Source organism: Enhydra lutris, unplaced genomic scaffold, assembly GCF_002288905.1.
Source record: "Enhydra lutris kenyoni isolate GAN:26980312 unplaced genomic scaffold, ASM228890v2 scaffoldscaffold13, whole genome shotgun sequence".
In the NCBI taxonomy this organism is placed as follows: domain Eukaryota; kingdom Metazoa; phylum Chordata; class Mammalia; order Carnivora; family Mustelidae; genus Enhydra; species Enhydra lutris.
This window is the reverse complement of record NW_019154097.1, coordinates 30,457,172-30,468,728: the sequence shown is the minus strand read 5'-3', so window position 1 is coordinate 30,468,728 and position 11,557 is coordinate 30,457,172. Positions and strand designations below refer to the sequence as shown.

At 47.7% G+C, this 11,557-nt stretch overlaps 1 protein-coding gene across 7 annotated transcripts in view; it reads right to left on the bottom strand.

Moving 5' to 3' along the window:
- Positions 1-8,565: 8,565 nt before the first annotated feature.
- Positions 8,566-11,557, bottom strand: part of LOC111145617 (GTPase activating protein and VPS9 domains 1) — a 46,686-nt gene continuing 43,694 nt past the window's right edge. For 5 of the 7 annotated variants that reach the window (XM_022500637.1, XM_022500639.1, XM_022500641.1 and 2 more), the window contains one exon: positions 10,471-10,611. In XM_022500637.1, coding sequence (XP_022356345.1) covers positions 10,471-10,611 — 141 coding nt within the window. Of the gene's footprint in view, positions 10,612-11,557 lie in introns of all 7 variants that reach the window. The other 2 variants (XM_022500642.1, XM_022500636.1) reach the window with 1 other exon arrangement.

Sequence of the window (11,557 nt, the reverse complement as noted above, 5' to 3'; positions counted from 1 at the left end):
GCGTTCACGGCCGCATTTATATTCCGCCCGCCCTGCTGCTTTCTCAGGGGTCTGCGAGGGGTCCCCAGCAACCAGGCCCTCTCCCCCGCGGGCCCTGCATGGGAGTCCAGGTGCTAACCTGTTAGAACAAAGGAGGAGGCGAAGGTCACCCCTTCTTCTGAACAAGGCGAATGGGGAGGCGGAGACGCTCCCTCTGTCCTTGCCGTGGCCTTGACTCTGGGAAGTGGACTTGGCTGTGTGTGGGCAAGTGGGGAGGTGGGCTTTCCCGGCTCCAGGGAACCCTGCTCAGCCCGATCTGCTGGTGGCCGCTGGGTGCCAGGCTTCGTGCTGGGCATGGGGAGGCCACCCGGCAGCAGGGTCAGGATGGTAAAGAACGATCATGGGTACCATCCTCTACAGTTTGCAAAACCCCCTCTGCTTCCACCCCATAGGAGGGCCCCCTGCCCCCAATCCTGTCGGGATGATATTTTGCAGAGCGGCAGACAGGACCCCTCAGTAGTTGAAAACAAGGACTTGGGAATCCGCCAGACCTGGATCAGCTCCGAGCTCTGTCATTCACTTTCTATATGGCTTTGAACCACCTCTCTACTCTGAGCCTCAGCTTCCCCATCTGTAAAATGGGGCTCATTGTACTACCTAGCTTGTGTGAAATAACGTGTGTACAGCACTCAGCACTGTGCCTGTACATGAAAACAGTCCCAGAACTCAAGGCGCTATTGTGACACGTTGGTAGTACCTTCCTAAAGGATGGGTTGCGAGGGTCCCCATAGTTTGGGAACTAGACTGTCCAGCGAGGTCGTCTAGCCTAGAAGCCTGTCAGAGCTGGGCGCAGGTCCTGAATTGGTTCCTCATTGGCTATGTGACTCAGGGCTGCTGCCCCATCTGTGAAATGGGAATAATAACCTTGCCCTTAGGTTGCTATAGAAACGCCTTCTAGGGGTGTCTGGCTGGCTCATTGGTGGAGTGTGCGAGTCTTGATCTCGGGGTTGTGAATTTGAGCCCCACATTAGTTGTACAGATTACTTCAAAAGAAAAGAAAAACCCTTTCAATATTGGGAATAATGGTTATTTGCTGTAACACTGGGCGGGCAACGAGGAAACCCGGCATTTGTGTGTATCGAGCTTGGGGGGCGTGCGTGAGTCCCGGGGTCTGTCTAGAACTGTCCCAGTAAAGAGGTGGCTGAAAGGACCGAAGGAGGGGACTGGTTGGTGCTTCCCGTGTCCAGGAACCTAGCCGCTCTCCTGGGCATCCTGACCCCTCCTCCAGAAGGGCCTGACCGCGCCTGCACCCGGAAGCCTTTTCAGCCGATGGTGTGTACCTGTTCTTGGCCACAAGATGTCACCCAAGGAACAGCAAAGCAGGGGCCTGGGAGGAAACTGGCCCGCCTAACACCAGCCCAGGAAACAGCAAATCCCAGCCCTTCTCCCGTGGCTCCCACCCCAGGGAAGCCTCAGAAGAGCCTGGGAAGGCAGGCAGGACACTGTTGGCCCACTGTTTTGCAGCCCCTCACCCGGGAGTTAATAGATATGGTCATCCCCCGTGCACAGAGAAGGACTGAACGGTGCCCAGGGAACGAGGGCCAGAGGAGGGTTGTGCAAGCAAACAACAGAACTTGGGTGTGAGTGGCTGGGCAGGCGCTCAGCAGGGTACCTGACACCCTCCATCCCCATCCTGTGCTTGGTAACGTGTAGGGGCGCACGCCTGAGAGGTGACGCTGTGGCCTATCCCCGGCCCCTCAGGGCACCCCCAGACTCCGTCTTCCTGGTAACTCCATTTGCCCATTGGTTCAGCTCCACGCAGCCCAGCAGGGCCCACCCCAATTCTCTGCGTGGCAGCCACCTGGCACCTGGATTTGGAACAGGAAGAGAAGAAGTGGGAGGAAGGGCACGACCCCAGCCCTGGCGCCCCTGGGACAGCCCCAGGGGAAGCACCCCAGTGGCGGGCAGCCTGGAGCCGGGGGACCCCATGCCCAGCCAGGGGTGAGCCGCAGGAGACATCGAGGCCCAGCCAAGTGCCCTGGTGTGTCCAGATCTGAGGACCAGCTGCCGCTGGGGAACCCAGGTGTCCTGGGCCCCCGGCCTGATCCTCCAGGGACCACAGACCTTGACCTTGGCCGGGAAGCTGAGCATACAGTCCAAGTGCCTTGCAGACACTTGGGTGTGTCCACACGTCGGTGGGTGTGAGGCTCCTTATCAGTTCCTCCACCAGTTGGGGCTACAGAGGTGGAGGCCAAGGGCTTTGGGGCGAGGTGTCTTCCCAGAGGATGTGAAGGTGGGGGAGGGAGAGCCTCTGTCCCCATAGGGGCTGAATTTGGGGAAAAAAGACAGTGAAATCCCCCTGCCGAGGAGCTACAACGGCCTCTCCTCTCCTCCACCCCCACCTGCAGACATTTGGGGACACCTGCCATTTGGGGTGGGACAGTCCCCTAGGACAGCATGGGCTCCAGGGAGGTTGCTACTTTGCAGAGAAGTGTACAGGAGATGCGGTCTCCCTGGGGACGGAGGGAAGGATGGGGGCATCTGGGGAGTCTGCCTTCCTCCCTTTGAAGCTGGAGTGGTAGGGAGAGCCGTTGAAACCGCAGGGCTCAGGAAAGGCGGACACCTGCAGGCGGGCAAAGCATGACAGTTTGGGGCAGAGGTGAGCGTTTTAAGGCCCCAGGTGGAGCTGGAGAAGAAGGACAGAGGCCTAAGGCTGAAAAGTAGGTTGGAACCAAAATAGAAGAGAGGTTTTAAGCAGAAGAGGATCTGATCAGACTTGATTAATTCTAAGGGCACACAGGAGAAAGGCGAGAGGAAGGCGGTCGTGAGAACAGAGGTGGGGGAAAGCGGCTTGGGTGGTGGAGGCACATTCGGGAGAAGTTGCTCAGGAGACTTCAGGAGGTTTGGGAGACACGGAGCTGGGGCGGTGGAGACGAACCCCAGGGTCAGGACCACAGGGCACTTACCGACTGAAGTATCCAGATCCGGGAGGGTTCAAAGGGAAACTGCAGAAACCGTTCTGTGGTCGTTAGTATTCATGACCACGGCACAACAGATGTGGGTTCACAATGGAGCCTTTCAGTTAAAACTGGGTTCCTTTCGCGTGGTTTCTATGCTCAGAGGCTGACTGTGCGTGTCTGGAATGTCCAGGGGCCCAGCCCGGGCTGCCCCCTTTCCATGACCTCCGCAGCGTCTGTGCACTTTAACTCCATCCCTCAGTTAGATGACAGCACAGAAGGACTATTTCAATTTTTTTTTAAATTTCAAGATTATATATATATAATCATAATATACATGTGACCAAACCAGAGACTGGAGGAGTCATTGAGGTAATAGAGCTCAACTCGGGGTCTGCCTTGGGTCTGGTTAGAGGCAGAGCTAAGATCGGAACCGTCTTCAGGCTTCCGGACCAGGTACTGGTCCACACACCACCACGTACGACCGAACACCACTCAGCACCATGGCTTTTCAGAAGGTGCCGGGAGTCTTCCCAGGAGGGGAAAACCCTCTTTGGGCTGGTGGGTGTGGTCCAGCTTTGCGGTGGAGGAGATGCTGGAAGGTCCTTCTCGCCTTCCCTCTCTGCCATCTGTCCTGTTCCTACACACTTGCCTCCATCCCCCGTCCACGGACTCACTCCCCACTCGCTCTCCCAGCGTCTTCCGTCACTAGTGTCGCCACAAAAGAGGGACACAGGGTTGTTGGTGATCAGGAAGTGAGGTGGGCAGGAGGGAGGAAAACAAATCCAGGACTTGGAAGCCACAAAGTGACCGCGGGACCCTGAAATGGGGGATGAGGGAAGTGAAGGTTCTCTCGCTCCCAGCGGGTCAAGGCCCAGGTTGCTCTTTGGGAGCAAAAGTCCAGTCAGAAGGCAGGGGCTGCTGGAGCCGATGCTGTCATTTCATGTAGCAACACCAGTTACGAACAGAAACAAAACACAAAGAAACGAAGAGACTGTTGAAAGTGAGGGCAGGGACGAAGATTAGCAAGTATTTTTTTTTTTTTTTTTTTTTTTTTTAAAGATTTTATTTATTTTTTTGACAGAGAGAAATCACAAGTAGGCAGAGAGGCAAGCAGAGAGAGAGGAGGAAGCAGGCTCTCTGCAGAGCAGAGAGTCCGATGTGGGGCTCGATCCCAGGACCCTGAGATCATGACCTGAGCTGAAGGCAGAGGCTTAACCCACTGAGCCACCCAGGCGCCCCAGCAAGTATTTTTTTTGTAACGAGAGTTGAACATTGGGATCCTCTGGGTATGTTTAGCCATTTGAGGTTTGGGGAAGAGGGTTTTTATATAACCACACGGGTTGTGAGTAAAGAAAACACTTGTGCTTCAGCAAATAAGAAGAGCTATCCTCTGGCAAAAGCTCCTCTGCATTACAAGAGCCTGCCTTCTTCACAGCTGTTACCCTCGCAGGACTTGATGCCAAGTCTTTAAGAACTGAACACTTTTTCCCGTGGATCCCAAATTTTACCGAGCATCAGCGACATGGAGGACTTGCTATGAATGCTGATTCCTGGAGCCCCCCTCGCCCGCCCCAGAAATTCTGATTCGGGGTTATGGGGTGAGATCGCAAGGTTATGGACAGCCCCAGGTGTGTGGTGCAGAGGGGCCCCTGGTTCATGCCTTGTGAAATGCTGGCTCTCCAAACTTCCCTAAGAATGTCACCTGGAGGACTTTTGTTTTTATAGAAAATACTTTTAATTCTTGCCCTTAAAAACTATAAATGATTTGGAAATGAGACTACCACACAATGGTCAAATAAGGATGGTCCATTCCATGCCCTCGTTTGGTCACTCAGAAATCAGCTAGGACTGTGGTTGCTGGTCACCTTCCGTCGTCTATCCGTGAGCTCACCATAGCCTACTTTCCCTTCCACATAAATTCCAGACCGTCCTTCATATACCAATAGGCCCATCTCCGATACCTGGCTGGAATAATGATATCTGTGCCATGTCGTCTTTTGACTGACATCACCTCCTTGGTACGCTTTAAAATTGCCTCAACGCTCCATCTCATCTGTTGCTGGAGAAAATACTGTGACTGGGTGTGTCTCTTCCACCTGTCATGACGGGGTCCTGACCCACCTGCCCCGGTAAATGCACACGATTCCCAGATGTTCCGAGAACCAAACTGCCAGCTGTCTCAGACTCACGTCTTAAAAACTGATCAAGTACCTGTAATACAGGTCTTTGAAAGGTGGCTTCTAGGTTTCCTTTCTTACGTTTAGTCTTTTCCTGACTCTCTAGCCCAGATAGCTAGAGCCACGTGATCACTCAAAGATGTAAAGATTCCTGGTTCCATCTTTAATAAACTCGGATTTACAAACAAGAGTCCCAGGTGATTCTCAAGAGGGAAGTTTGGACAATGTTTACAGAACTCCGTAGAGCATAATTTTGGATCCCACTCCCAGAGACTGTCATTCATTTGGTCAGAGAGAGTCAGGACAGATCCCCTGACTAAATTCCCCAGGGATGACAAAGAAACATCAGTGGCTTTTGTCAAACCTACAAATTAAGAGGAGTAAGGAAAGCTGAGGTGAACATATCCTATTTTTAAAAATCACATGAGAAGGGGCATCTGGCTGGCTCAGTCGGTGGAGCATGCAACACTTGATCCCAGGGTCGTGAGTTCAAGCCCCACGTCGAGCATAGAGATTTCTTTAAAAAAATCACATCAGATACTCTTTTCACAGGAACATAAAATTTAATGTTTTTGGCCAGCAATATGCTGAATTCCTAGTTAACAGAAATAAGTCTACTGTGGTTTTCATGTTCAGCATCTACAACAGGTTCAATGACTCGGAACTGAGAGTTACTCCCAAATGTGGAAGATGTTTTCAGGATCCCCACGGCCAGAGATTTTCTGGTCTCTTTGGTCAAAAAAAAATTTTTTTAAGTCTATGTACTGCATTTTGGTACCCCCAAGAAGATGGAAAACGATTCTTCTGGAATGAAATGACTGAAGCAAAAGCTCTTCAATGAATCTTTACATCTCTAGGCAGAGGACACATTCATAGCCAAGAGGTGCTTCTGAGAAATGATCTCGCTTCTCAGGGTCGGGACATGTCTTACAGGCGGCCCTGCAGGGAAGCCTATAGCTCAACAGTGTCAGAGCTCAGCGTCCTTCAGGAAAGCGTATGGAGCCACTTACTCGGAGAGAGGGGTTGAGTGGGTACAAATATAACAAAAGTCCGAGCACACAGGTAATGCCAAGCTGGCAAGAAAAGCTGAATTCAATTTTCAGTTTTAGGCAAGTGATAGCATTAATTTTAATACTGAGAGACTGGATGCAAATGGAGCCCCCATTGAAATTTTTAATGTTTCCTTCTAAACAAGGTGTGATCAGTATAGAGCAAGCACCTTTCTGACAGTGATGGAAGCCTGCAGAGTCAGCCTGTAACGAGGGTTCCTGGTCTAACAGCACCTCCCCTCAGCCGCAAAGGTGAATAAAGGCTTCAGTGAATACCGGAATGGGGCCTTCTGCTCGCAGAACTAAGGCTGAGTAGCTACCAAACACAAGGGTCAGATACGAACTGTATGAAAAGAGTAAATGTTCACCATCACGTTAGTAACCGTGAGTTCACTCGTATTCCCTCCAGGACCGCACTTAACAAATATCCTTAGAGGTTCAAATGAAAAAAGACAAGTGTGAATCATCATGGAGGAATTAGTAACATTTGAAGTCAAAGAAACTTTAGAAACTAATTCTGCATACAAAATAGATAATGGAAACATAAAATCCAGGGAATTCTACTGCTCTCCCTTTTTAATCAGCTTTACAGAATGGTACCATACATTAGTCGTCACATTGGAAGACAGGAATTTCCTATACATATACAAGATTGTGCAAGCTCATTAACTGAGGCTTATAGAAGGTTTTATCAGTTTCAAGGAGAGGCAGTCCGATGCTTTTTAATGGAGAAGCACAAGAATCTGTTAAGTAAGACAGAGTATCCACTTGGCAGGGTGAATTGGCCACTGCCCACGCTGTCTGCTGTTAACCCAGTAGAGAGGACTTCCTCCCTCTTGAGCTTAACCAGCTCCACGGTGACTCCACACCAACCATGACACTGAAGTAAACTGTTTTCCTTTCTCCGAGTGTTCTCAGGAGTAATAGAGCTATTCCTGGTCATCCTACTTCTTCGGTAACCTACATTCTAAAACATATTAAGTATTAATCTGGCAAAGTTCTCAAGCATTTTGGCATTCAAAATATCTCGAATATGTCATCACTGTTCATCTACTAAAAATTCTGTGAGCTTCAATAAGATTGTTTCTGATCCCCACCCACACCAAATTATGGCAATTACATACAGAATAAATCCACTAGACTTAAAAAGAACTAAAGACGGCAAATATAGACTTTTTCTTAAAGAAATAAAGGGGATATGGAGAGGCAGGAAGAGAAAGTCTGAGACACACATGAAGGAAGCTAACCCCACATTTCTATCATTTCTATGCAATCTACTAGTAATTTTGAACAAGTGTGGTCCGACTTCCCCTTTCCACACCCAATCACATCAGAGAAAGGAATCTTTAAAGCCTCCCCCATTTTAAAAATGGAGTTGACCTTGACTTGGCCCAAATTGGAATCCCCACGGCCCGTGACTCAACAGTGGTGCTGGACAGGCATACGCAGTCGGCTACGGGGTCTCGGCACAGCCTCGGTACCGTCCGGGGCGGTGTCTGTTCTCTTGCTCACGCACCTCGGCAAGACACAGACTGTAAGTCTGCAAAGGCTTCCAGGTCACAACAGGAAAAGCAAAACCATGCAATACGTCTATTTTCAATCCCTCACAAAGCCTAATTCTCTTACTACAGCGATTTAAAGTCTGTATAAAAAAGCTTCCATCAGCAGGTTTTTAAAGGAAAAATCAGAAGAAAGCAGTTACTGCGGCTGAGATGTGAACTGAAGTGGAGAAAGAAAACGAAACATTTACCAGGTTTAAAAAGAAAACAATTTCACAAGGAAAGACAATCTGTATTCCTATTACTGTTTTCCAAAAACGGAATAGTAACACACGAACTGTGTAAGATTTCAGTGAACTGAGCCACTCTCTCTCCATTTAACATTCATTATTGCTGCAAATTCCATGTAATAATCAGTGGCTACTGAATGTTTCCTGTGGGTGATTTTATACTTTTGCACAAATCCTTCATACAGGTCCTGGGAGGAAGTGTCGTAAGAACCAAAGAGCTACTGTTCTTCATTCCTGAAGGAGCGAAATCAAATCACTGCCTGTCTCAGGCCCTACCACTGCCAGGCTATTACCGATTCCTCAACTCAGAGATCAACACTGGGGTGAGTCATGCCCCATCACACCGGCAGCGGGGAATGCTGGTTTGTCCGTGCTCCCAATGGGGTTTCCAGAGGGAAACGTCACTGCCCCTTAAACAGCGGGGCTGCGCTGCCCGGCCAGCACCTGAAGCGAGACCCAAACCCCTGCCTGTCTGAGGTGTCGTCTGGCACCAGGTCTATGGGCTTCTACCCTCGCCACTGCTTCCGGCACCGCTTGGCCCTTACCTCTTGCCTCCAGCGCAACCCGACACCCAACTCACCGCCTTCTCCTCCCCAGAAAAGAGCCCTGTGCCACATCCACAGCTTCGCGTTTATTTCCATAGTGATAACACAGCAGAGGTGTAGCAACCATGTGGAGAAAAAAAAATCTCTAGGAAATCCCACAGTAATGCATTTCAACTATTCCAAGTCTTCTATCAACTTAACGTTTATTGAATCAAATGCTGAAGTAAATGGACTCCCCCTAGGTCTTAGAAACTGTGTCAGACTGTTTGTTTGTTTCATAAAGTAGTTATGATAGGATTTGACAATCTAATACCTAGGCAAGTTTGACGTCCACACAGAGTGCTTGGCCTAACATTCCAAAGGGCATTCTGTAGTACTAGTTGGAATTCTGATCTCTCCCTAGAGGGCAGAAACCACATCCCACACTCCTATGCAACTTGTTATTTTGGTATTTTTAAATAAATGAATGAGAAGAGGTGGAGGCATAAAGAAAATCTGGCTTCTTTAGGCACAATTAAACACAGAGGTCTTGGAGAGAAGTAGACAGCCTCTGTATTCATCTGCTCAAGGTTGTCTGTCACAGTTCCCTTAAAAATGCCTCGAAATGCTGCCCACAACAAGGGACTCAAAGTATGGGACCAGGTGTGTTATAAAAGCAGCTCCCCATGTTTAGGAAATGTACAAAGTGAAACCAGTCAGTCGTGACTTACGTACAAGACTTGTGCTTGAAGCTTTGGTGTGCCTCCATGGCCAATTTCTGACACCAAAACCCATTCCTGATTAGCAATATACAATCAAACCAAAATACAGAAACATAGACTTTTGTTCAGAAGAGGGAAATAAAAGGCACAGAAACCTGCCAAAATAGACTTTTTTCCATAAGAATAATATGGTTGGTTAAAATAGTTTATCACTAGTAAAACCTGTATCACTAGAGCAGACAATACAAATCAGTTTTTAAAAAAATGACATTCACTGAATTCCTGGTCTGTCATTCAATGTGAATAATCATCAAAAATATATTACAATTAAAGGTTTGAAAGGAGTTCAGTTTGGGGTTTCTACACTCTATCTAGTATTTCAGATAAGAAGTACCACAGTAACCTATTAGGTGTCTACTGTTCCTTCGTACGCAATGCATGGTGATTAAAGGGTCTACCTCCTTCCTCCTGCGGGCTCAAAGACGTCCGTGGTGAGGAATGTCTAAGTGATTGTTATGCCCTCATCAAAGGCAGTCTTGTGCATCAAACTCCACACCTAGAAAGTTCAAGAAACTGTTTTCCACTTTAATAAATATTTCTGTGTATTTGTTTGCTGCTTTTAAGCTCAGCTTAAACTTTGTCCAGGAAACCATTTCACAAGAGGGTACATCACAGCCTACTATCAGCAATACTCCTTGTTTATTAGAATCTGAAGATGTCCATATTACATCAAATATAAATATATATTATATTTACATTTCCTTCTTAGCTTTTCATCCCGGTGAGTGTATTTATAGATAAAGCCACTAATGTCACCACCATTATAATTCTCGGTGCAACTGGTATCTTCCTTCCATTAGATGCATGTAAGATTAGACAGCATCTAAAAAGAGGTGTACTGTTCTTTTTATTTTTTTAAATAAAAGGAAAGAATGGGTATCCATGAATGGAGATCTAGGAATTTTCTAGATTTTGTTCTGTTTTTTAATATTTCAAAATACCTGAAAAATGTGGTCCCTTTTTGCAGTACTAATTCTCTACTTGGGACAAGAAAATAACCAAATATGCAACAGAAAGGAAAAGAGCCCAAAGAAAAGAGAACCTGCTTGTTAGCTCATTAATCTGTTTAGTAAAGATCTGTTTTAAAATGTCTGAATGCTGTACAATATTATACAAAAACAATCTTCAGCCTTCAAAGCAGCTGGTACATTTTCTAAGAGATCTGTTTGCCCGCCTAACAGTCTGAAGCCTTGGTGGGCCTTGGTCTTGGTCACTTTCGGTCATCGATAGTTTTAATGAATTCCACTGCTGCTGTGAACTGCATCCACCAATAGGATTCCTCTCCAGACAGACAGCTGGCGTAAAAGCTACTGATATACTGGACAGTGGATAGCAAGCAGGGCGGATTTGCCTAGAGAAGTGAAAAATGAGAGCGTCAAATACTCAAGATGTACAGCTCTGCAAAAATCATCTAAGTGAACATCTTCAAATGTTTTTCTGTAAAAGAGATGCCAGTCCTTTTTGAAAATAATCCCCAAATTCTTCTTTGGAAGTGATTAAAAACCTAGCCACTAAGAGCAACACTGGAATACTAGAAAGGTAACTCAGGTTCAAATGCCAGCTGGGCTATCTAGAGCTTTCCAACCTTGTAAGTCACTGAAGCTTACTGGTCCCAAAGGAGGCTGAACTAATTCCAGCAGACTTACTCAACATCCCAGGATTCCAAAATGTTAGATAAGGAAAAAATGCTATATGCCAAGTGACTTCTAAGTCTGGGTAGAATCAGCCAAGAAAGAAAAAAAAACTAAAAAGATAATATACCCTCTGTTGCCAGAGGTAACACAGAACATCTCTCACTTTTCCACTGTCTTCATGTGAAAAGAACGGACACGGGTGTTTTAAGTGGCTGGGAGAAGGTAAGGCCTGTGCCTCAGAACACGCTCCAAGGGGCCCTGCACAGAACTAACGCACCCCATGTGGAAGACAGAAGAGCGAGGCCAGCAGCTGGAGTTACGAAGGCTGACCGCACACGGACCCCAGGGGTTGCTGCCTGAGCTGAGTTTTGATTGCAGAAGTACCACAAATAGGGGGAGCCTGGGCAGCTCCATCAGTTGAGTGTGCAACTCTTAATTTTGGGTCAGGTCATGATCGCAGGGCTGTGAGATCAAGCCCCACGTCAGGCTCTGTGCTCAGTGCAGAGTCTGCTTGAGATCCTCACCCTCAGCTGCTCCCCACTCACACCCCCACCCACCGCAAATAAATAAATCTTTAAAAAAAGAGAGAGATGTCAGTATGTTTTAAAATAATATGGCACAATTATAAAATAAGAGCCCTCATTCTTCCTTCCTTCATTCGCT